The sequence below is a fragment of the Podarcis raffonei genome, chromosome 1, assembly GCF_027172205.1.
Source record: "Podarcis raffonei isolate rPodRaf1 chromosome 1, rPodRaf1.pri, whole genome shotgun sequence".
Taxonomy (NCBI): Eukaryota; Metazoa; Chordata; class Lepidosauria; order Squamata; family Lacertidae; genus Podarcis; species Podarcis raffonei.
In genome coordinates, this window is record NC_070602.1 from 84,245,122 (window position 1) to 84,270,914 (window position 25,793).

The 25,793-nt window shown below is 45.7% G+C and overlaps 1 protein-coding gene across 4 annotated transcripts; it reads left to right on the forward strand.

The window, feature by feature from the left end:
* The first annotated feature begins 557 nt into the window (after nucleotides 1–557).
* On the forward strand, nucleotides 558–25,793 carry STK11IP (serine/threonine kinase 11 interacting protein). 4 transcript variants are annotated; one of them, XM_053400647.1, is made up of 25 exons: nucleotides 561–704; nucleotides 1,299–1,362; nucleotides 2,915–3,117; nucleotides 8,626–8,700; nucleotides 9,176–9,271; nucleotides 9,725–9,832; nucleotides 10,124–10,195; nucleotides 11,181–11,310; nucleotides 11,462–11,565; nucleotides 12,324–12,413; nucleotides 13,205–13,246; nucleotides 13,580–13,750; nucleotides 14,866–14,947; nucleotides 15,037–15,375; nucleotides 17,302–17,492; nucleotides 19,022–19,132; nucleotides 19,780–19,945; nucleotides 20,690–21,121; nucleotides 22,478–22,590; nucleotides 22,734–22,831; nucleotides 23,268–23,446; nucleotides 23,916–24,000; nucleotides 24,193–24,278; nucleotides 24,385–24,614; nucleotides 24,907–25,793. In XM_053400647.1, the coding sequence occupies exons 2-25, from the start codon at nucleotides 1,299–1,301 to the stop codon at nucleotides 25,045–25,047; spliced, it is 3,408 nt and encodes a 1,135-aa protein (XP_053256622.1). In that variant the 5' UTR covers nucleotides 561–704; the 3' UTR covers nucleotides 25,048–25,793. The 4 variants fall into 4 exon arrangements, 3 of the variants coding, with proteins under 3 accessions (XP_053256622.1, XP_053256632.1, XP_053256639.1); XM_053400657.1 differs by lacking the exon at nucleotides 561–704 and adding an exon at nucleotides 768–882; XM_053400664.1 differs by lacking the exon at nucleotides 561–704 and adding an exon at nucleotides 923–1,015.

Consider the following 25,793-nt stretch of genomic DNA (forward strand, 5'->3'; position numbering starts at 1 on the left):
AGAGCCAGTTTCCCCACCCCAAGTCACTAGAGCCTCAAGACTCAAGCTTGACCATCAAAACATTGTAAAGTACGATATTCTCCAGCTTCTCATCGACTCCTGCAAATAATCATTTCCCACCATTATGTTGGCTCTGTAGGAAAAGTGCAACAGCAGGTCCCCAGTTCAATCTGTGGACACTGCAGCTGGAGGTCTGATTCAATATGAAATTGTATGGAAAGACAAGCGTGACCAGAAAGCGTAGTGCAGGGGGAGGAGAACTTGCGGCTCTCCAAATGTTGTTGGTTATAATTCCCACCACTCCTGGCCATTGCCTATGCTGGCTGAAGCTGATGGGAGCTGGAGTTCAAGGATACCTGCAGCTACAGGTTTCCTCAACTCCGAAGCGTAGGATAGTAGACAAAAACTCCCCGCTTTCTGGAGCCCTGCTTGCTAACAGTTCATGAGATCTGCCACACTGCACTCCCTAAAAGGAAGGGCTTTCTGCAAGCCAGTGAAGGAGATGGCGAAGCGCGACGCCGTAGAAAGAGAGGGCGGAGCTTTGAAGGCGCGGCACCGGCTCGCTTATTAAGCCAGCCGAGGACGCTCTAGCTCGTATGTCTTTAAATACTCTATGGTAACGCGGAAGTGAGTAAAAGATTCGGGAGCTTGTCTTGCGTCTATGGTCGGGACGCTGTGTAAGAAACCGGCCGTCGGCATTCCAGGTAAGGGACGGTGTGTGCGCGCGGGGGTGGGGTGGGGGTTGTCTGGTACGAGAGGCTGCGTGGGCGTTGCTATGGTTACTGCCTTCCTTCCAGGCAGCCGCTCCCCTGTATCATGTGCCCGCTGCTTGCTTTTTCCTGCCCCACAGGATAGTCTCTGGGGTTTGGAGACCAGCTTGGGGTAGGTCATCTCTCCCCTCTCCCCCGCCTCTCCTCTCTCCAGTGGGCTTCCGAGAAGGCCCCTGAGACCGTCTGAGGCGGGGCGGCGTCGTCGTCGTCGTGTGGAATAAGGGCAGCCTCTTTCTGAAATAAGGGTAATTCCTGTCACTGTCACGTGCCTGTGTGCGAGCACCGTAGCTGCTGACTTTGGTGTCCGCACTAGGTTGGCCCGAGAACTTGTGGCTCTAAAAAAATCACAGCCCTGGAAGGTTAGTGTAAAAATCTCTATGCCCAGTGGGCTCAGACACTTTCTTGAGCAGGAATTCTGGTTGGCTGGTGAACTAGTGACTTATTTACAGCACCTTGTTTTGAGATACTTGTAACTGTGATATGGGCTCTTGGGTTCCCAAGTGATGATTCTCATCTTTTTGTTTGCAGATGGCTCCTGGCACACCAAAGGAAATAATGCTCCAGAGCTTAGCCCATTTACTGCAAGAGTCTGGTGAGGTTCTGGTGGTTTGAAGCACCTCCACATTAAAGTGTGCTCTTTGCTTTGTTTTAGGTGGTAATATAATGGCCATACATTGGGGTCACAGCTACACCATAAAGCACATGACTTTCCTGCAAAGAATCCTTGGAACTGTAGTTTACACCTCACAGAGCTAGAATTTCCAGCTATGGTTCCCAGGATTCTTTGGAGAAAGCCATATGGTTTAAATGTATGGTGTGGGTGTGACTTTGGCTTTGGGGCCAGAGTTGGTGGTAATGACTGAATATAGGAACTACATGGGATGAACTGCAGTAGACGTTATCTTTTTTAAGGAGTAAAAAACAATATGCCACAGTTTTATTAACAGACATTATTCAGTAATGCCTTAGAGCCATTTCACATCTTGTTTGTCTGCATCAATTTACTCACAGCGCATGCTTATGGTGGGTAATGCAGCTAATCCAACTTCCTGTTGCATATATCAGGTTAAATGGGGGGCATTCATTGGCATGTGCTAATATCTTTAACATACACAGTAAAGCACCATGTTAATATCTTAAACATGTGTGCATAAAACACAGCATGTGTATGCAGTGAAAATGTAACATGCAAAATGGTGATTGATGTTGCCACTTTTATTTGGATAAATGCTGGATGTTCTTCAACCTGTATTCACTGAGGGAAGTTCTTCAGAGAAATCATGCTTCCATTCTTGTGGTTGGTTATAAGGTTATTACTCTAGTAGGGCAGGGTTCCAGCCTGTCCTAAGACTCTTGTCCAAGTAAAGGAAGATGGTTGTAATTCCAATCTAGGAGCCAGCTCTTTATTGATGTCCTTTCTTTTTATTGTAAACTGTATTGAGAGATTTGCAAGTCATTGGGGTGTGGGTGGAGTAGCCTAGGAGAGTAGGAAGCCCATATTGTTCCACTGAACTGGAATTTTCTGTCTGTGTGAGAGGTAGTGATGGTTCAGGAAAGTCAAGAATGTCCAGTACTTAAAGATTATGTGATGAGCACAGAACTAAGACTGCTGCATCAGAAATAACTATACTGTAACGTGTAGTACTTCATTCACATTCAGTAGGTGTGACAAGACAAGTTATGGTGGCAGACGTACAATAAGGGGGCTGAAGCAAATTGCCTATGAGGAAAAGTTATAACATTTGGGGCTTTTTAGTTTAGAAAAAAAGGCAAGTTGGGGAGGACACAATAGAGATGTACAAAATTATTCTTTGCCTCTCTTGTAATACTGGAACTCAGGGTCATCCAGGTAAACTGAACAGTGGAAGACTCAGGGCTGCATCAACAAGGTCTTGCTTCACATGGTTAAACTACAGAATTTGCTGCCACATACAGGCAGACCTCTAAATTCCAGTCCTTGTAGTCTTCCTGTAGGTGTCTCATTGACCAGTATAGAAAATAGGACTCTGGATTACATCGGTCTTTGGTCTGATTCAGCAGGGCTCTTATGTTCTTATGAACCTTTCTTTCTGTGGTTTGTGAAGGTAGGGAGTACATATGGATTTATTATGGATTTATTAATGCTACTTATTCTTTTTCTTCAGGAGACTTGATTCTGGATGGTACTAGCACCTTGACCTTATTCACCTCCACACTGCAGATTCTCACTCAGATCTTTGAGCAGCACCTATTACCACGAAACCAGAACCATGGCTTCATTGCACTCTCATCACACCCTGCTGAAACATCTGCCATCCTTCAAGCCCAGTTTCTCTTTGATGTCTTGCAAAAGACACTCTCTCTGAAGGTACGTGCCAAAGTAGGAGTCTGTGAGCGGCGGGTCTATGCTTCTTGCCTTATCTTGCAGTGAGGATACTGGTGTTGATGTAGCTATATTTCTCACTTTTTTATACAGATGATAGTTTTGAAAATTATTTTAGTTGTATTTTATTTCATCAGTCACATTGGGAGGACTTACTCTAAAAGGTAGCAGAAAAGTGTTAGAAATAAAAATAAATTAATTAAATATGATTATAAGGCATTATTTTTTTAAATGCACTGTCCTTGGCCTGAGTTGGCCCATTGGTCCATGTAGCCCAGTACTGACTGGCACTAGCTCCCCAAGAGCTCCAGAAAGCATGGTGTCTCAGATGCTTTTAAGTGGAGATGCCCAGGATCACACCTGCACCTTAGTACAGTGGTACCTCAGGTTACAGATGCTTCAGGTTACAGACACTTCAGGTTACAGACTCTGCTAACCCAGAAATAGTACTTCGGGTTAAGAACTTTGCTTCAGGATGAGAACAGAAATCATGCGGTGGCGGCATGGCAGCAGCGGGAGGCCCCATTAGCTAAAGTGGTACCTCAGGTTAAGAACAGTTTCAGGTTAAGAACGGACCTCCGGAACGAATTACGTTCTTAACCCGAGGTACCACTGTACATGCAACACATTAGTTTGACTGCTGACCTATGGCCCCTCCCTACTACTCTGCTGAACCCCCAATGCTGTTAATGTTTTACATGATTCCTTGGTCAGAGTCTGTCTTAATTGGGAAACTTGGTTTTTCTCAATCGATGCTGTTACGGTAAAATCTGGGTGCGAGGCTGCTCTGCCACCCAGCTCGTCGGACTAAGTCCGCGGGTCCCTGCAGAGGAAAATGAGCTCAGCCGGAGACAGGAGCAAGTGTAGGCAACAGCAGAATGAGCCAGGACTGACTGGCATAAGGCTGAGGGGGTGGTGGAAGATTGGAAAAGGAACTAGCTTCCTCTTGGCTGTAAACGTATATTCATGCCGTCTGTTCAAGCAGACAAAAAACAGATTGAGGGAGTTGGGATGAACTGTGGTTGCTGTTCAAGAATGCTCAGTAATTTAGTCTTAAAATAATTGAGGAGATACGTAGTGGTAGAGGTAAGGCAATATGAAAAGTAATCTAGCTGATAAACTGAAGTTAAAGCGTGGAGACAGGAAGTCTTCAGCTGATCTGCATTACAAATTTCAGGTCTGTTTGCATCAGTTATTTAAGTAGGAATATTTGTATCCATTTCCTGAACTTGCAGATTTATTCTGATGGTGCAGTCAAGGATATTCCTGTTCCCCTCCTTTCTCATTATTCACAGGGGTTAGTGGCAGAGCAGAGGGAAGGGGCAAAATCTTTGTATACTCCTTGTTCACTGATAGAATATGTGGCATTCTGAAGGGCAAAGACTTGGAAGGAGGCAGGAAGTCTGAAAACAGTTCAACCAAACTTGGTACCACCTACATCCCTTCAGTGTAGCGCTCTCTCTTTGTTTTTTTTTTTGTGTGTGTGTGTGTGTGTGTGTGTGTGTGTGATAGTACTAACTTTTCTATATAATCACTCAGTATGCACACCAGTTTATATATATTTATTTTATTTAGTTAATTTACATACTGTTTCAAATGCCCACAGAATTTTCTAAGCAGTTTATAAATCCCTACAGAAAGGAATCTATGTAAGAAATACAATACAAATTGCATATATTCTTCCTCCTAATCATCAATTTCACATCGTAACATCAAATTAAATCTCTCTCTAAACAATATATATATGGTATGCCATCTAAGAATCACAAAAATCAATTGTGTACAAAACATCAAAATATATAAATATACATCAAAATGAAACATAATTACAATATATCATTGAAATGTCATAAATATTATTTTAAAAATGCATAATGTAATAGTTAACAAGTGATATCTGCGGCAGGAAAGAAGGGCAAAGGATGGGGTAGAGTCAGATTTGTGTCAATGATAAATGCTAATAAGAATCTCTTTGGTGCTGTGTAGAATCTTCCTTCTGTGAAATAAGATTTGTATCACTCAATAACCAACTTCATTAGTTTGTGACTTTTACCCTTCAAGGTGAGTTGTGTATATTGGGTTTTATCTCTAGGGTCATTGTTCAGGTTGTTTCCATTGGGTATGTTTGCTCTGCTGGTCATGAGGTTTTTAGCCAGAGCAGCAATGACACACAGATACGGATTGAAATGTGCTTGCCACTTTCGTTATCTATGCTGTGGGCCTCTGGTGTTTGCATGAGTTAGTGCAATAAATTAAATCTCTTCACCCGGATGGATATTTTGTCTTGAAGTTTGGAAAATCCGAGTTCCAGATTAACCTTTTAAATGAAAAGGGATATGAGAATTCTTTAAAGCATCTACATGGAAGCTGCTGATGCAGTCTCATTCCTAACGGATGCCCTGTGAGGACACATGAAGCCTGTATATATTGAGCAGGGTCTTAGATTTGTGCTTGTTGGTAGCCAACAAGAAGGGTCAATGATCTCTGTCAGATACAGAATTCCCATTGGGGGCCATGGGCAGTATCCAATGAACACATCCTGTCAGTGTCAGGATTTCCACTCACACAACAGGACTCTTCCCCCCTCGCCACATCTGATCCAGAGGGTAGGGGAAAGCCTCAGAACAGAGGTATGTGGTGCATATTGGGAAAGGAGAGGTCCTCTTGTGCAAGTGAAAATCCTTGCAGTGATGGGAGACTTACATAGCCCTACGCACTGGATACAACCACAGATCTGTAATTTGTATCTGAAGCCCTTGTGACAGCCTATCATCACTACAGTATCTGATCTGCATGCCTTTTCCTCCTCCCTAATCTAGTGTAAACTCTGACGTTTGTAATTACCCAACACTGCCAGATAACATATTTTGATTATTATACTGTATAGGTCCATCCTTATGTGTGACCCTTTGTGTTGAGAAACTTTAAATCAGCTTAGTATTTAAAGGTGGTTTTCTGCTTCACTTTGTTCCTTGCACAGCATACACTGTCATTTGTTTGACTTCAGAGTGACTTTGAACCTCTCTAGCTTCTGCCTTGTGGCTGTTGTTACTGGTTAGATTCTCACGATCTTCGCACATGCTACTATGATGTGATCTACTAGTGCAATAGCCTGCTTTGTTCTGTTTTTAATGTGGGCTTTGGTTAGCAATCTGGGCAAAAGGCCCACATCCTTAGCTGATACCAATTCTTGAATTTCACTGTTATATTGGATTAGATTGCAGTTGCATTTGGTTTAATAATAGTGCTTCTACAGTGAAGGGAACAGTAGCGGGTTACTTTGGGGGGGGGAATGAGGAACAGGGCGATTGCTGTTGGCAAGACCATGTGGGAGAATCAGTTGTCATTTACTCTGACCATGCTGATAAGATTGTGTGTTTTATTTTTTCAATCCTTTACCTTCAGGGAGCTCAGAGCGCAACATATGGTTTCTTACCCCCATTTTATTGTTACATCCACTCTGGGTGATAGTTAAGCAGAGACATTAGAGATCCATGATCAAATCTGTTGTCTTGATTTTTTTTCTTTTTGTACAAAGCACCTGCTGGGAGAGACCCACCCACCTTGCTTCTGTTTGATTCTAATAGGCAAATAGTGACTTTTGGAGGCAATTTTAATTGGGAAATGTTACCCTATTCCCTCAGCACTGAGGTCCCAATCTTCTACAGTTGCTTTTAACAAAAAGTTTTAAAGAGATGTACCATCTGATTGCGGGACACGGGTGGCGCTGTGGGTTAAATGCTGTACTGTTTTTAACACTTGATTGGGAGCTGCCCAGATTATTATTATTATTATGACCTGGAAGCTGTACGCCGACTCCCTCGCTAATAAAGCGAGATGTGCGCTGCAACCCCAGAGTCAGCCACGAATGGACCTAATGGTCAGGGGTCCCTTTACCTTTACCATCTGATTGCAGCTCTCTGGCATATAGTCCAGTTTGGCCCTTAGTGAGCCGCATAGTTCAGCAGGGACTCAAAACTAGTCTTCGCTGTTCCAAGTCAGACACTTCATCTATTATATTGCACTGTTGCCAGGATTATTCTGATCCTCCTGTTAAATTCGGTTAACTAAATTGTGGGTGGGGGAAGAGACAGGTGCATCCATCAAGCTTCTGGGGCAACACTCCTGGAACTCCTTCTAAAGCAGCAACTGCTAGTAAGCAAAGCCCCTGCAACAAGGAGTGGGGAGGGCTTTGTGTTGGGGAATAGTTGTTAGCGCACATCTTCTGCTAGGTGCACTTTTCTGTTTGGAGAATCCAGGAGGAAGTGTAGATGAATGCTAACTTTCCATTTCTTTCTTGTCTCCCTGGATATACATCTTTAGTATATAAAGGAAAGAAAGAAATGATAAAAGGTGGGGTATAAATCTAAACATAAAACACAATGCTCCTTAAAACCATTGTTTCTGAGCTTCAGATATCCAAGGCTTGTCATTTGAGAGTTGGTGTCTATGGTCTGAATAAGTGTGAATCTAGAGCACCAGCAGCCAATATAGTGTCCTGCAGATGCTGTGGATGACAGCCCCCATTAGCTCCAGGCAGCATGGTCTGTGGTTGTCAAAGGTGACAGGTGTTGTACTCTATCATATCTGGAGGGTATCACGATTGGTTACGCTACAACATCTGATGGGCACCACATTTAGCTATCACCGATCTAGAGTGTCACGAAAGTATAGAACGAGTGGTCTATGTTCTATTGCTTACCTAAGCACTGTTCTCTGTGATATAGCCTAATCTCTATGAGAAAAGCAATCTCCTTACAAGACTTGCTTTCTCATGCCCTTAAATGGCATGTGGCATGCTGTTAGGCTATGGCCACTCAGTATCTGAACTTTGGTAGTTTTTTGTGTTGGGTGCAAAGTTATATATAATAGAACATGTTACCCTGGTGCCTGTTCATTGCTTCATTTGCCACTTTTGTAGAGCATGGGGATTAACTTCAGAGATGTTATATTCTGAAGTTGTGTATTGGGCATCATGAATCTTGGGGTGTGGGATGGGCACTCCATACTGCAGGGACACGGGTGGCGCTGTGGTCTAAACCACTGAGCCTCTTGGGCTTGTTGATTGGAAGGTTGACGGTTCCAATCTGCAGGACTGGGTAAGCTCCTGTTGCTCTATCCCAGCTTCTGCCAACCTAGCAGTTTGAAAGCATACCAATGCAAGTAGATAAACAGGTACCGCTGCAACAGGAAGGTAAACAGTGTTTCCGTGCGCTCTGGTTTCCGTCACGGTGTTCCGTTGCACCAGAAGCGGTTTAGTCATGCTGGCCACATGACCCAGAACGCTGTCTGTGGACAAATGCTGGTTCCCTTGGCCTGAAAAGCGAGACGAGCACCGCACCCAATAGTCGCCTTTGATTGGACTTACCATCCAGGGGTCCTTTACCTTTTACCATACTGCGGGGTGGGGCAATGGACTTCTAGAGGTGACTCCTGTTGCTAGTGGGTGACTCCTTTCTTCATTATCACTCTCCCCCACTCCTCCTGCTTTAGCTTGTTCATGTTCCTGATTATGCCCTGCCAATTGATGTGAAGATTTTCCCCTTCAAGTCTTTGCGACGTTTAGAGGTGAGTTCCAGATGCTGGGGTGAGGAGCCTCTGGAATAGGGGCTAGATGGTGGCTTGGCCTATTTCTGGTGGCTGCTGTGTGGTGAGAAGCTGTGCTGTCCATTGCATGCACAGAATGGTGGGTGGGACTAGAGTGGGAGTTCCATAGTTTCTCATGGTAGCCAAGCAATTTTATTTTCCTGCACTTTGGACTAAAGTAAGACTTTCTAAATCTAGAATCAAAATATTTGATTCGGAGAAATGGCCTTTATAGGAATCGAGACTGAATTTAGCCATGCTGTTACATGGAGGCGAGGGAAGTGTTTGGTTAAGGAAAGGAATGCACGGGACAATGTCTCAAGGGGAAAATAATGAGGGCCTAAAAGTATGTGTGCCCTTTTCTATAGAAGAGCCCATAGGCCTATGTGACTTTTTATGTGTTTTGCCCTCTTCTTCTTTCTCTTCTCCTGACTCCCGGCTTTCTCCCTTGCCTTAGCTGAAGTGTGTTCCTTTGCACTATCTGCGGGGCCTGCGGTGTGTCTATTCTCAGTTGGAGGCTTTAACCTGTTCCAAATGTGTGAACTCTCTGAAGGTGAGTGAAGATGCCTAACTTGATTGCTTTCTACCTCAGGAGGGAGGATGCTAGAGCTGTTTTCAAGAGAGGCTGTCACAGACTCACACTGCTCATGCTGCTCAGTTGCATGAACGTGCTCCCAAAGATTTTTATGTCCTCTCTACCCCTGAAAACTATATGCTGTGTTAAATCTCAGGTCAGGAGTGATTTAACTAAAACTAGTACCTCAAAATTTCCTGTGGAGTATGCTAGCCAGGTAGAGTTGCCAGCTGGCTTGCTCTTGAGCCTTTGTTTGATGTGCAGGAATTAGCTTGTGAAGCTGTTCACAGCATTGAGGGGGGCTTACACGTCTGTTAGTTGCTGTAGCTCAAACTGCTATTCTAGACCTTGCTCCAGGGGCTAGTTCATAAGATGGTAGGCAAGATGCAAAGGAGCTCCTTCTTCCTTGTCAACTTGTGTTTTATCCTGCAGGAGATCATCTCTGCATGTGGAGGGGACCTCAGTTCTGCCCTTCCATGGCTGGAACTACAGACTGTCAACTTCAGCTATAACTCCATTGTAGCCTTGGATGATTCACTGGTATGCTGGAGAACAGAGAATTGGGGGAGATGTAGTAGGTGATGAGAATGGCATTTTCCTTAATGGAATACTGAAACAGAGGGTATTTGTACAATTGTTTTCTGGCAGCTTGGCTTTCTCATTCCGACAGTCCTCTTGTTAGTGTTAGTCCTTCTGAGTAGGTCAGGTAGGACTTGGGCTTTTGGATGGCTGTGCCATAACTGGCCACCTAGTCTTGAGGCTGCTTGCTCTATGGGGTTGACTCAGTTGCCATCACTAACCTCTTATCCCTTCTTTCTTGTTTCTGATAAGCAATTGTTGAATGCCCTGAAAGCTCTGGATCTCAGTCATAATCTCATCCAGGACTGTGAGCGCTACCTGACAGTAAGTATCTGGCAGAGGGCTCAATACCACTCTTTTGAAATCCATTATGAGCAGTTAGCAACTACTTCCTTTCTTCTTCCTTCATTGCTGGGTTGACTCTTTTCAAGCCTTGGTAACATATATTGGAGAACTGTGGATGTGGTAGAAAGGGGATGGGGGATTTCCTACTTTGTGTTTAACAAAACCACATACTTGAGTAGCATTCCCCCCCAATCTTGAAGTAAAACATTCTTGTGAGCCTGAGAGGAGACTTCACCTTCTGGTGTACTGTATAGTTAAATGTGAGGCTGCTTTATTTATACTATATAATTCTTCTTACAGTAGGAATCTTGGACCCTGTGCACTCATTCTACCACCCCCTGGCTTTTTTCTTTTTTCATACTATTAGTCTTTCAGGGGCTGTTTATGTGGCAGAGCCTTCCCCTCTGCCAGGGCTGGAATAGATGCCTTCTAGTTCCCAAGTGTTCCTTCCATGATTGATTTTATTTCTGCGTAAAGTCTGGATCCTGCCTTCCTACTAGAAACTGAAGGCGGCTTCAGCATGAAAATGCAAATGGTATACAACCTAAATTAGCAATTAACAGCAAGTGCTTCTCAAATGGGTAGCTATGTCTGTGTTGGGAGAACTGCCAGTCCTCCTTGGGTGCTGGCTTCCTCCTCCTACTGTGATGCTGCTGCCTCTCCTACCCCCCCCCCCAAGTGCCACATGTGGCTGTCTGAGCAAGAGCAGAGTTGAGATCATGTGCAGCCATGGCAGATTTCCTGAACAGTTTTAAGCAAAAGAAGCCCTCTGCCAAGAACTCTCTAATCTTTGTGCTGTCGTGAGCCTGAGTGTGTTGGGTTCTGCTCTTTTGATCTGCCATGTGTACCTCACGTTAACAATATGTTCTCGGGGCTGGGGGTTCACTTTGAAGGTTGTTCAGTGTGGCAGGGAGGATGTGAACATGGATGAGCAATGTGGAGAACTGCCTTATTTTCTTTACAGGTGCTGACAGAGCTGGAATATTTAAATGTGGCTTATAACCTCTTGCCCAAGATGCCTGAACTTGGGCTACACAGCCAGGCTAAACTGGTGACCTTGATCCTGCGGTACAACCAGCTTGATAGCATTAATGGTAAGACTGCAGTAGAGCTGCTGATATGAGGGGTAGCCTGGAAACTAGGTCATGCCGCATTGTACCAGACTGAAGAAAGGAGGCCTACAGGGTGGCACAGTATTGGGGAGAAGGGTTCTCTTCCGACATTACTCTACTTCATTTTCCATAGGTGTGGAAAAGCTTCCCAGCCTTCAGCATTTGGACATTGCCTATAACCTGCTGCTGGAACATACTGCGTTGGCACCACTGTCATCGCTGCACAACCTGAGAAGAGTGAGCAACCAACCTGATTGGTTATTTATTGCATTTATACCCTAACTTTCCACCAAGGAACTCAAGGCAATGCACGTGTTTCTCCCCTTCCCCATTCCATCCTCAGAGCCTTGTGAGGTAGGCTAGGCTGACTGTGGGTGACTGGCCCAAGGTCATTCAATGAGCTTCATGGCTGAGGGGAGATTTGGACCCTGGTGTCTCAGGCCTCCCCCGACGCTATAACCACTGCACTTCACTGGTTCTGATTGTTGGTCAGTTTATTAGTGTCTGTTTAGTGGTTTGGGCATTTGAGTAAGACAACATTATAGGACTGTATTTTGTTTGAGGAAGGAGGCCTTGTTATTTAAGGATAGTAGACAGTAGATGCCTTTGACACTCCTAACATATAGCTCTCCAACTTACAATGGATTAAGGGCTAAGCAATCTCAGGCCATTTCCCACCTCTTGGCTTCACCTACCTCCATAGGGTTGTTTTATAAGATAAAAGAGGTCAAGGAACTCCTTGAAGGAAGCTGGAAAGTAGAATTCAAATTTTCCTAGCAAGAGTGCAGGGGAAAGGCAGTGAGGTACATGGGCATATCCTGGGGGCAGCTGCCCCCCCCCATCAAGTAAATCAATAATAAATACTTAACTGAGGTTCTGCCCCCATAAATCCTGGCTACATCCATAGTGAAGTAGACAAAGTTCTGGCAATTAGTAGTGTTGTTTTGTTAAATAAAACATAACTGTTCTTTTTCTCCCCACCCCACCCCTCACAGCTGCACCTGGAGGGGAATCCTTTAGGGTTCCATCAGCACCATCGGCCTGCTACCATAAGTCACTTGTCTCCTAGAGCTATCTCCAGCAATGTGAGTATATTTGGTCATCCCAACTCAGATGCAAAGATGGCATAGCATTGTAGACACTTTCCTGTGATCTACTCCTATTTAAATACTTTTGTATGGGAAGCAAACCCTGTGTGTGTTTACACACTAGTGTGTAAAATGTGTACCAAAAAAGATTGCTCCCCACTTTTTGCCAAAATGTTCTTCTCCATCTGTGAACTGAAGTTGGGGTCTGTAGCTCCAGAACTCCTTGTTGGCTACTCTGGCTACTCAGTCCCATATAAAAGGATGCAGGACTTGCATTTCCACCACAGGGAGGCAGCATAAGAGGTGTCAATCACTTGGGCCTGTTGTACAAAGAGAAACCATCTCCTGCTCTCCAACTAGGGGTAATGTTGCTTTAGCCATTTGCTGAGCCCAGAAGCTCAGTTTCCTGTTCCTGACTTCACACGCTCTATTGGTAAAGATACCTGGAATGAGCCTGAGAATTCCATGTCCATCTGCAGCAAACATGGCAAAAATTTTAGCTGGGGCAATTAGAATAAGATCTACCATCTGACTAACCTGTTTAATGCCTGGTAAAGAAAGCCCATTCGTTCATATGTTTTATTTGTGTTCAAGGACAGTTTTTAACTCTTTCCTTTGTTTAATTGTAATTCTTAGAAGGTATTTTGTATAGCCAACCATCTAGCTATATCTGTATTTTATGTGGCTCCTTTGCTATGGCATGGGGCTTTTCTGATTTCTTGGTTATGTGAGTGACTAGGAAATGGGGTTATTGGTGTCTTAACTGTCATGTTTTGTTCTAATACCAGTTCCTTCTTGATGAAGAGCCATTGTCTGCTTTTGACCTGAGGGTGAGTAGGGTATACAAGTATTACTTTTCTAGGTGTTGTAGTGGAAAGAAGAGGGGGTGGGATGCAGAACTTCTTGCTGCTGGAAACTGTCTCATCCTCTGTGTGATCTAGAATATATTGATCCTTCAGAATAATGGGAAGCCAATAATGGTATTGTTGGCTCAGATGCTATTGCTTATCCAGAAGCCTCTCCTGAAGGATGTATCGTCATGTAAGGCTACTAAAACAGCACAGGCTAGCCACTTCTCAAAGAGGAGGGTAGAGGGTGAAAGAAGAGAGAAGTCTTCAAACCTGCCATTCTTACTTTTCTTGGGTTCATTCTGTCTCTTTCAGCACCTCTCAAAACTGGATCAGGCTGCTGTCCAATCACTCTGCACCTCAGTCTCAGAGAGGGCCCCGACTGACCGCAGTGCCCTGGAAAGTTCATGTGCTGCAGACCAAAGTGACAGCCAGTCCCCTGCAGAGAGCAGACCACCCCTATTACCCCCTCGGAAGAGAAATAAGGTGTTCTTGCTGCTTGGAGTGTTCAGGAATTGTGGGAGGAGAGGAGAGAGGAGACTGTTCATCTACTGGTGGTTTGTGTACCATGTGATCACTCACATTAACTTGTTCAGGAGGAGTTGCAGGAACATAAACAATAGCAATGCTTTGGATGTGGTTTACCATTATGAGAATGAGGCTAGCCTCCCTAGGGTTTGAATGCCCTCCCACTCCTCTTCCAGTGCAGCCACACAAAGGTAATAAGCTTCTGCTTCCATTCTTAGATTAACTGCAGTTCAGTGTGTCATTCATTCCCTAAACTATGGATAACCTTAACTATGACTATTGAAAACAAGCCAGCTTCATTAACCATGGTTTGTGGTTGGCTTGTTTCCACTGGCTATAGTTTAGATTAAACATGGATTGTCCAGGTTTAGATGACGCAGCATTATTGATCCAAAATGGAACTCAGGACCATGCCAGAGGAGGAGGTAGTGCAGCAGCTTGCAGGGGGAGGCTAGGTTCATCCTTGTAACAATAAACTATATTTTAGCACGGGGATGAGGGAACCTGTAGCCCTATACATGCTGTTGGACTCCTACAGCTATCATCACGGACCATTGGCCATGCAGACAGGGGCTGAGGAAGCTCTATTCCAACATTTGGAGAACTGCAGGCTCCCCATCCTTCAGCATTGTCTGAACCAGTCCAGTATGGAAGAAGATCTCAAATATCCATCTACAGTGCTCCTCAAACTTCGGTTTCCATCTGTTGTTAGACTACAACTCACATCATTCCAAGCTAGCAGCACCCAGTGATCAGAGATGATGGGAGTTGTAGTCCAACAATAGCTGAAGACTCAAGTTTGAGAAACACTGATCTAGTAACTTTGTGCAGCATCCCAAGCGCTCTGTTTTTTGGCGTTGTTTGAAATGTGGTGGAAATGGGGGGGGGGATAGTTGCCAAGAAAACACTTTAAGGTTTTCAGCAAAAACACATTTAATTAGACACTTCTAAAAAAGCCGCCTTTCCAAAGGCGTGAAGCAATTAATGATAATATTAAGGTATTGTAATGCTACCATTAAGGAATGTGAGAGAGCCATTTCCAGCCTAAACTTAACAGCTCATCTCTCCTTCAGGGGCAAGTGAAAGTGCGCAGGGCCAGCATTTCAGAGCCCAGCGATACTGAACATGAGTACAGAAGCCTGCCCGTCTCGGCAGGTGAGGAACATGGCAACGGGGCTATGACCAGGGGCTGGGTGTGTGCAAGACACCGTTGCAAACTTGGGAGGCTGTCTGTCATCCCACAGGTATAGTTCGGCAGCACCAGGCAGAAATGGAGCGCATGGACAGTTTCCGGGATCGCTTTGGTACCCGCTGGCTCCAGTACAGGCGACACCTGGAAGCAGATGGACAGGCAGCAACCATCACCCCTTCTGGCAGCCCCACAGTAGAATATCTGGGCAGCTCAGGCGAGGCTTCCCAACAAAGCAAGAACACCGTGGAGGAGCAAAAAGTTCCTGAGGCCACAGAGGAAAAGGAACTGGAGCTGCCTATGCCTGAAATCCTAGCAGAAGGCCCCCAGGCAGTAGTGGAAACTGAGAAGATGCCAGTTAAAGAAGATAAACGCCAGGAGGAAAAACCAGAAGGTAAATGCTTCTGCTCTTAGCTCACTGTCCACTTCCATAGGAAGGTGAGAGGCAGTGGGCATTTGGGCTGGCATATGGTTAGTGCTGAAATCTCAAAAGATGCCACCACAGTGAAAGACATCTATAGTATTTATATTTTCTTTTTCCCCTCCTGTCTGACTTCTGTCATGTCTTATACCCTTTGCCTGTGTCTTTGCCTGCATTCTATCCCTGGCTAAAGCATTTCGTTCTGCAAGGCCTTAAGCTGCGAATATGCCCACATGTAGTCCTTTCCTGTTGGAACAGGGCTCCAGTACAGGGAAGGAGAATCAGAGCTGGCCAATGTACGCCAGATCTTGATCTCCCCCACTGCCTGTGGGCCAAATTGGATAGGTAGGAGGAGCCATTCACCTGTCCATTGCCTACAAGCCCCTTTTGTGTCTTTACCTGCCCCATATCTGACATAATATAGGACAGTGGCTTCGATAAAACTGCCTTATGGGGAGACCTGCTGGGCCTAATTAGGCCTATGGGACGGAAGTTGGCTGCCCCTATTCTAGAACCTGTTCATATGCAGCTTACTGAATGGCCTTGGACTCTGCATAGGTGTGAGTAGAGCACAGTGTCTGATAATGTTTCATGCAGAGTCCATCCACCCATCAATCAATCAATCAATCAAAAATCAAGTCTGTCTCAATGTGCAGAGGCCTGCCTGGGCCCCCTTAATCAATACTAAATGTTCTCAGTCCTAGCTTCTGTTACATCCCTAATCTGTGGTGGCAGAATTCGTAATGTTGCCAAAAAACCTAAAATTAAAAACCAATTGAATGACCAGAAAACATGCAAGTTCGTCTTGCCTTAAAATCTGGGTATTGTGATACCACATTTGTGGTGTGGATACACATTGACAAGTACACTTTGTTCATATCAGCAGTGGGGAACATGTGAGCTTGCAGATGCTGTTGGCCTCCAACTCCCATCAGCCCTGACTGTTGACCATCCTGGCTGGGGCTGATGGGTGCTGGAGGCCAACAATAGCTGGAGGGCCACAAGTTTCCCCACCCCCAGTTTAAGTAAAGGATTCTTCTTCCTAGAAAGTGCAAAAAGGTAATGCCATTCTAAGCTAGCAAGCCCTTGGCATGTTACTGATGGAAAAAGGAGATCCCAAATTGCTTGGGCTTGACCTTTATTTACCTTCTGGGTAACTTTTATGGAGCAAACCCTTTCTTTCTCTTTGAGGCTGAATCTCTCCACTCACCCACCCCGCTGTCAAGAAATAACACCTTGAATTGGGGTCATAGAATCATAGAGTTGGAAGAGACCACAAGGGCCATCGAGTCCAACCCCCTGCCAAGCAGGAGGTTGAAAGCTATTTGATTGTTAATAGCTAACAATTTGCAACTCTGTGTTTACTTTCTACCACTGAATACCAACCAGATGCCATATCTGTGATCTTTCATAAGGGGAATACTTCCTGTTCAGTGTTGACAAATCTCATCATACCATACAGAAATTGGGAATCCTGGCTCCCCCTGTGCCTGACAGTAAGACACATAGCATTCCTTTTTCAAAAGGAGTTCAGAGTGACATTAAGTCCTCCTGGACTGAGAGGTATCATTGGCTGAGAATGACAGGCATGTGAAAGCCCACGGAGCCAGGATTTCAAGCTAGGTACATGATGTCCCAGTTCCAGCCCTAGGGCAGACTGCATTATGTGACAAGATTCTTCCAAGAAAATTACTTTGCTTGCATCATGCGGTGCCCTTAATTTCATACCTGCTTTAGTTAAAGCATTGCCATAACTTGTCTCTTGCTTTCAGTGGGCTTTGCAACCCTGCAGTTTCCATAGGCAGTCTTTGAATATGTGGGGATTTGCAGACTTTCATTGTTGCTGGGACTCTAGATGCTGAAATAGGTAGGGACTAATGTTCTCATTTATCTTGGCAGTGGAGCTCTATCAGCCTGTGCTAGTAAGCCAGATAGAAGATGGTTGTGACCCAGAACCAGACTGGATCTTTTTGCGGATCACCTCCCGACACATAATGGAGGTGGAGCTGAGAAAAGGCAAGGTTTTGCGCAAGCTGGAGCTGAAAAGCCTTCGGAAAATAGAAACCTCAGAGATGCAGTGGAGAAGGATGGTGAGTTCCAGTTGCTTTTGTGGGGGATGGGGTTTCCAGTAAACTGACCACCATGAACTCCAGTATAGCATTGTCTGATGATTGTGTGCAAGTATTGGCTGGCTCTTTCCAATGAGCTTTCCTTCAGGCAGTGCACAGTTATATTAGATTATTTCGGGTGTGACATATGGTGTAGATCAGGCTGGGCAGATCTACCAAGCAAGTGAGAATTTTTGCCGATAGGAAACTTAGTACAGTACATTACTTTCTTTCCCTGAAACAGAGTTGCTTACTCTAGTCCATACTTTCTGCTTCAAATCCACTTCTTTTTTCCACTACTACTACTATAAAGCACATGATCACATTACAGCTGGGTGAGCGGAAGCTTGTGCTGGCACCATTTTGCACAGTTTCTGCATTTCTGGCTGCAGGAATTTGAAAGCCCCAGACAAAACCAGTCCTTCCTCTCACTTGCTGCTGGCCCTGGGTTCAGCTTCTTATTTCCCAACAACTTAATGAACAACAGTGTCAACCTTGTTTTTAAGCATCTAAGGTTTTGTGGTAGCTTGAGCCTGCTTGGTTGCCTTCAGATGATACAGAAATCGGAGCACAAGTACCTGGTAGTGCATGTAGAGAGGGCACCTCAACAGTACGTGGAGGAGAATGTTCTCTTTTGCCCAATATTTAGCTAATCTCACTGAGAGGAGAAAACCACCCTATTCACAGCAGCATTGCACTGGGATATAAATATCCAGGAGAGCCTTGTGGTGGGCTCTATCCATGACTCCCACCCCACTGTGTATTTGGGGTCTGCTCTGTCAGTTTCTTCAAAGGAGACATTCTGGGGTATAGTGGGTTCCCTATATTCACTTCACTACAGCTGTTTTACATTCCATTATTGGTTTCAGCCATGCAAGCATAGTCTGACATTGGTTGCAGAATTCAGCGTCTTGATAAACCATCTGGATCAAACAAGTTGCTAGTCATTGTAGGTGTGAAGATGAGCTTGGAAATACGTGGGCGATGTTTGCTGAAATCTCAGAACATAAGAACAGCCTGCTGGATCAGGCCCATGGCCCATGTAGTTCAGCGTCCTGTTCTCACAGTGACCAACCAGAGGCCTGTGGGAAACTAGTGAGCAGAACAGGAGCATAAGAACTCTCTCCTCTCCTGTGGTTTCCAGCAACTGGTATTCGGAAGCATTTCTGCCTCCCAACTGTGGAGGTACATCATAGTCATGGCTAGTAGCAGCAGGTGAGCAGTTCAGTGTCCTCTGTAGTCTCTCTCCCACCACCACCCAATAGCTAACAGAACGGGGGGATGCAAATTATTGGGTTATCTTGCCAGAGAGGTTTTCGAGGAACTCCTAATGCAGAGACACACAACCTGTGCTAGATCAGCAAGTGGCTGCAGTTGCCGGTTGGTCCAAGTTAAAGGGGCTGGACAAAGCGGTCTCCATTGCAGTGTGCCTGTGAAGAGAGTGCGAGCAGGGCAGGTTTCTTTTCATTGGGGAAGCTTGTTCCGACCAGAAACCTATCTCTTCCTGGCAGGACCTGGAGCGGGTGTTTCCTGTTCTCACACTGCACTTCAGCTACATCCGCAAGGACCGCCGGAAGCGCCAATACGTAGTGTTGGATGACCACCCTGAGCAGTGTGTGCAGGTAGGTGAGGAGGTGCTTGGTACACAGCTCAGATTGGAGTGGAAGGGGAGGGTGCCCCTGCAGAACCTTAGCTTCCCAAATTTAATGGGGGGATGTTGTCTCAGAGGTGGGGCCAGCTTGACTCCTAAGGACACAAGAGCAGCCCTGTCTGAACAGGTCAATGGTCCCATCTAGTCTACCATTCTGTTTCCCTCAGTCACCACCAGATGAGTGTGGGAAACCCAAATGCAGGGCATGGAAGTTGATGATCATTTCCTGCTCCCCAGGTACTGGCATTCCATGACATACGGCTTCCAAACCTTGAGTTTCAAAATGCTGCCAAGATTAATATGCACTTGAGTTGGACAAATTCAGGGACGAAAGGTCTAATCCCCTTTTAAAGTCATCTGAGCCACCGCATCTTGTGGCAACAAATTCTATAAATTTTGCATTTCACCTGATCTGTCCTAAATCAGCTGCTAGTCAGCTTGGAGAGAAGTGCAGTGCTTCCTCCGGTGTTCCTGGCCTCCCGCCCTCTCTGCCCAAGGCTAAGAAAGGTGCTAGTTGTGATATTCACTCTGGTGTAAAGGGAGGCAGTGGTATCTCAGCTGCCCTCGCATTCTTCTGCAGCTGTTCTGCCCACTTCTTGCTTTTTTCTTTTTTTAAAGGACTTGCTCCGGCTGCTGGGACCCACCCTGGAGGAAAACCAGAAGAAGGCCGAGGGAAGTTCAAAGCTCCAGTGTCTAAAATGCAAACAGGAATTTGTTGGATTCTTGTCACTTGGACAACAGAATCCAGGCTTCACTATAGACGCTTCAGCTTTCTCTGAACAAGGTATGGGATGAACAGGGTATTTTTTTGCAAAATGGGGGTCATACCTACTGGGTTGTGCTAAAGCCCTATAAGTTCAAAGCACTCATTGGAATGTGAAAACACTGTGGTTGACCACTTATAATCTGATTTGTTCTCCCTTGAAGAGGAGAGATCTAAAATGGTTAGTAGGCTGGGCTCTCTTTGGGACATCACTTTGGGTCATCACATCACTTTCTGAACCTGTGTCTAGGGGATGTGGAGCCTTTGAATGAGTAAATTGGCTACTGCAGCTACTTTGCCGTCTTCCTAGATGTGTTTAGTCCTCTGCTACATCTGCATGTTTCTATGGTAGGACTTTTGCTGCCCAGCTGTTAAATTTCTCTATAATGCTATGAATTATATTGATATATTTTTTTCTAGTTAGCTTTTCATCTTTGTTGAGAGTGCTGTGTTATTTAACCATAAGTCATTGTCTTGGCTATTTGGATGAATTCCTTTGGGGTGGGGGAATGCATTGACATAGTATTCAACTTTTGCTTTTCTTAATTTTTTCAAGGTTGATTATGAGAGATGAATACAGTGCTTTGCTGCATAATTAGCCAGTGAGACCAGAGCATCAAGGGATGCACATGGAAACTCCCTTAAGGAGAAGGCAGGGCGGCAGGGGACTAACATGTTAGACTTTGGGTCCCTGAGAGTAGAGCCTGGTGCTAGGACTACAGCTGCCAGACCAGGTTCTGCTATGTTCCTCTTCTTCCTCTTCAGGTGCCACTGCTCTCAGTGAGCCCACCATCTGCCCCAGCTGCTCCAGCGACCATGTGGTCATCTTGCCCTGCAAGGGGCGTTCCAGCACTCCATTGCTTCCTGGGGAAAGCCAGCAGGAGGCCGAGTCGGGAAAGTTCTACACTGGCGAAGAGACTACCTCTGAAACGGGAACCGGCTCCAGTCCCCGGATCCAAGAGCTGAGCAGTGACCAAGGCAGCGCTGCCCATTCCAGCTCCCGCAGTTCGGAAGGGGCGGACGGCAGTGGCAGCAAGAGTGGCTTGAGCTCCAGGGGCCGCTACTCCTTCCTCAGCCAAACGGATACCAATGGCGGGGGCCTGTTGGGGAGCTATCAGTATGGCCCTTCCCGTGGGCCCACCCCTCCCCAGCTCTCCCTGAGCATGGAGCAGGAGGAACACTGGAATCTGAGTCCCCGTGAGTGCTGGCAACCTGGTAGGGGTGGGTCTGCAAAGTCAAGGGAAGCGCTGAATTCTGCACAGTTAGAGGGGGTATACTAAAAGAAATGTCATCCTCTGCCCTAAGACTCAGTATTAACCTTAGTTAATATCTTTGAAACTGCCTTAACTCCTGCCACTGCCCAGGCTGGTATTCCTATAAATAGAATTGTTGTTTTTTTCCTGCAGAAGTGAAGCAGGAGCTCCATCTGCTGATTGTTAAGAGCACCATGTGGCTATTTATTTGAATTGTTTCATTTTCAGCTGCAATTTTGAATGCAGCCAAGAGGAGGTGACTTGCTAATGTCTGTGTAAATGTCTGCTGAAGGTTTGGTGGTGGCTGCATTTGGATTGGTAGTGTCAAAGTAAGGTGACAGCAGGCAGATTGCTTTAATTCAGGCCTGCCTAAGTAGAGTGGCTGGGGATGGAGCTCTTTGGGGGGGGGGTTGTTACCAACAACCTCCATTGTTGCCAGCTTACTGCCATCTCTGTGTAGGAGCATCTGTGACCCTGAAGTTACCTATCATAGAGTTGGAAGGGGTCCCTAGGGTCATCTAGTCCAACCCCCTGCAATGCAAGAATCTCAACTAAAGCATCCTTGACAGAGGGCCATCCAGCCTCTGCTTATAAACCTCCAAGGAAGGAGAGTCGACCACCTCTCATAGCAGTCTGTTCCACTGTACTTCCTGATGTTTAGTTAGAATCTCCTTTCTTGTAACTTGAATCAATCCCCTCCAGTGCTGGAGAAAACAAGCTTGCTCCATCTTCATGTGACAGCCCTTTCAATATTTGGATATCATATCTCAGTATGGCCAATGGTCAGAGGTCAACAGCACAGGTTTCCCACCCTGATTCTAATTTGTGCCTTTTCCCTACTTCAACTGTAGAAGAGCCATGAGAGGCTTTCTATTAGAGCTGGGTTTCACAGGCCATAATATTATCTGGGTGAGTGGACATGTATTCTGGGAAAGCTACATGGCACAGAAGGGGAATTCTGCATAGATCTGGTATTGGGAAGCCCATTAGCAACTTTCAGAATGTGGTCCACATTTCCATTGATCTATCTAGCTTGGAACCTAGTCAGATGATAAGCATACTCTAGCAGAGGGAGGCTTGCCTTCAAAAGAGGTGGGCCTAACAATCTCTATTTTGATGGATTCTAAACTCTGTGACCAATTCAGGTATGACCTTGTAACTGAAATAAACCCAGTCTGGATGCAGTAATAGCTCTAGTTTGATACGGGCACCAATGACTACCTGGTTGCAAAGTTAAAATGCTGCCATTGACTGCTCAACCCCACTTTTTTTTTCTTTTTAAAAACTGTTGCCCCCTCAGCCACCCACAGTACTATGGACATGCAGGACTTCTCCTCTGTGGATCATCGGCTCAAGCTTTATTTGGACATGGAGGTCTTTGACAGGACAGAGGAGTTCAAATGCTTTCTGAAGGTAAGAAAGGCAGCTCTCCACAATACTGACCATTTAAGGTGGGTGGGAACACATCTGGATTTAACTTAGGCATTGACAGTCATGTAGGTTGGTGTTTTTTCCTGAGGCTCATAAGACCCTGCCTTCTGCCATGTTTGTTCTAGGTGACTGTTGTGAAGAATGGCCGACCTGGGGAATTCTTGGCCCTCCTGGTGGCTTCAGACACCCACTTCCACGTGCTGGAGATTACAAGACGGATTAGGTGAGAAGGGCTATTCTTGGAGCAGTTCTCATTTGTGTTCTGTTTCCTGTCTTGACATCCACTTGATATGGCTAGAGCAAAGAGAGCCTTCAGAATAAAGAAAGACCTCTATTAAAATCATATAACTCCTTCAACCCATGTTACCCGGCATTGTCTACTACCCTAACTAGTAAGTGGGTGTTTGAGGTCCCAGGCAGAGGACTTCCCCCATCACCTGCTTCCTGAAAACCTTTAGCCAGAGATTCCTGGGATTTAACCTGGGATATTCGTTCACACAAAACATGTGCTCCTTCCCTGAGCTCTGTGCTCCTGACTGAGAAAACTCTTATCCCTTGTTGGTGTTAGTCTCTGCCAAAAAAACAACCCTCCTTGAGCTTGCTAGGTAAGGTGGGCCCTACCTTGCATTGACTTGACACATTTGGTTCTTCTGCACCAGGGGACAGCCGTCTGCTTGGCTGAAGAAGGGGGACAGTCACTGCCTGTCTGACCTGTCTTGCCTGGAGGTGGGGCTGTGCCATCAAAGCTTGCATATGGAGTTTGCGAATCCCTGCACCTCCTATAACCTGCTGCTTCGCAACCAGAGTCGCTGCAGAAGATTTCTCCAGTGCCTGACATGTAAGAGGGTGTATGGGGCTGTGTGTGCATTTGTACAAGCTTCCCTGATCTTGTCTCTGTGCTGACAGGGAAGAAAAGTAACCAGAATAATGGTGGCTTGTGTGACAATCCCAAACAAGTGCTGTGGTCAGTGCAGTTCTGCTAAGCCTGTTGACTAGAGGCTAATGCAGTGTGGTACAATAGAATTCCTCTTATTTTTGGTTTGGCTTAACTGCCTTGTAGCCTTTGCTCAGATGGTCTTAGAGAACCAACTCTAGCTACTCGACTCCTCCCTGCTTGCTGCTGTGTGAGCTATGGTTTCCCACCCACCCATCCAAGCACTATGTGAAGGAGGGCTCTCCTCACTGATGCAGCAAAATTTAGTCTTGAGAATTAGCCCTTGCTGGCTTAGACCTTTTCCCTGGAAATTTACCTTGAAACTGCCCAAGTATGACAATTGCATAATAACTTCTCTCAATATCCTCTCCAGATCTCAAAGAGGAATTGCCGGCCAAAATCAGAAGGAAAATCCCAGACGTTACTGTGGAGGAAATGAATCCGCAGCATCCATTGTGGTAAGATGCCTATTGCCATTGTACAGTGTAAATGAGGTTTTAGCCTACAGGTGGTGCTGTCGTGACAAGGACACAAAGTGGGAAGTTATAAGTTATGCAGGCGAGGAATAGTGGTTGGCTAGGATAGGAGCAACAACTGGAAAGTGAATTTGGTGGAGGACTTGCCTCAGTCATGTTGTGTCTGTGTTGTAGGCCATTGATTGAAAAGGACCTAGCAAAAGAAGCTGCACGTGGCTTGGCCAGACCCTTCTTCTACCTGTTGGCATACCTCATTCAAGGTATGGATGTGCTGTTCCTGGAGTCATTTTCAGCCTCAACAAGACTCTTGTGTGGCTTGATATAACTCTGTTGCATAAGCCGACTCTCCAACTTCTTTTTCCCCAGGGGCTTCTGCCTTTCCTGTGACTGTGCTCAGCACCCATAAAAATATTTTCCTGGTGGAAGAAGATCACCAGTGGCAAAACATCCCACCCTCTGCTGCCTTAGACACTGGCACTGAGAAGCAGGCAAAGAAGTGCTCCCGGCTGAAAGGGAGTGAACCAATCAGCAGCATCTGTGGTGTTATACTTTACCGTTTCTCCCCTTGTGACATGAAGCTGCAACTTTACGATGAGGTACAAGTCACAGCATCAGCACTTCTTTCCGGGATACTAAAATGCTTGTATGGAAGGGGGTAAATGCTTCCTTGGGAAAGGTGAGCATTATTGCAGGACTGCTCTCTTGCTCGTAGCTAAATCTACTGGTTCCTTGCAAAAGCAGGTGACCATCTCTGGTCTGAGTAAGGAAGGGCAATTCTGCTTGGTCAGGAGGTGTAACTCAGACCTAGCAAGCAGAATTCAGTCCAGGGGCTTACTGCTGGGTATGCCCATTCCCTGATCATCTGAACTGCGCCTTCTTCCTCTGCAGGTCCTGAAAGTGGAGAGCACTTGGCATTTGCGAACAGAATGTCCAGACTTGCTGGCTGATCTGGTAGAATGGTTGCGTGTGCCCTGGGAAGAGATGTTCTCCATTGCTCTCCAGAAGACTGTTCTTGAGGTGCTGGACTGAACCAAAGAAGCTCTGACTAATATGTTTCTGTCCCTGTCGGATTGGAAGGACAAGTTCTTTTTTGAGCCACTTCCTAGAATGTGGTGCATGACACCATTTTGAACTTCGCGGCTGTTGCAAATCGCAGCGGCATCTGGAAACTGTAACCGGAAAGCTTGCATCTGTCTTCTGTTTTGACAGTACAGAATCCTGGCCATTTGCAAGACCTCTTGGTGGCTGTGTAGGTCACTTCCGGCAGGGCCAAGAGGTGAGCCAGCCGCAGTCTGACCACATATTACTTCCTGTTAGACTGGAAGAAGCTTCAGGGTGGCCCCAAAGCCAGGACTAAGCTTTCCACAGCAGTTCCATGTGCACTCGTCACTTTCTCTTGGGTAGCAGCTACTGGAGATCCTAACTCTCCTGGATTCTACACAAAACTGGACTGTTCTGATCCAGGTAGCGGCCTGGCACTCTCACTGCGGATCTTGGGAAATTGTCTGACCTTCTTTGCTTAGCTGTGTAGGCCTCACTTTCCAGACTGGCCAGGTGCATATGCTGCAAATCTGTCCCTGTGCTGGTCGAACATTCCCAAGGGTTGCCTTAGCTATGGGCACAAGGATATGAGAACTCTCTCCTACACTTTGTGGATGTGGAGATATCTGGGCACTCAGGGTATGACACACTGGAAGCTACTGTCTTCCCTGGGACAATTTTAACTGTGAAACTTTTATTTTTTGGTGTTCAATAATAAAATGATTTTTAACTTC

Excerpts from the sequence above, each read along its gene's own strand:
- STK11IP (XM_053400647.1), top strand. The coding sequence starts at position 1,299 with ATGGCTCCTGGCACACCAAAGGAAATAATGCTCCAGAGCTTAGCCCAT. Across the intron at positions 1,363-2,914 it reads CCATTTACTGCAAGAGTCTG|GAGACTTGATTCTGGATGGT; the intron begins GTGAGGTTCTGG and ends CTTTTTCTTCAG. Across the intron at positions 12,414-13,204 it reads CTAGAGCTATCTCCAGCAAT|TTCCTTCTTGATGAAGAGCC; the intron begins GTGAGTATATTT and ends TTCTAATACCAG.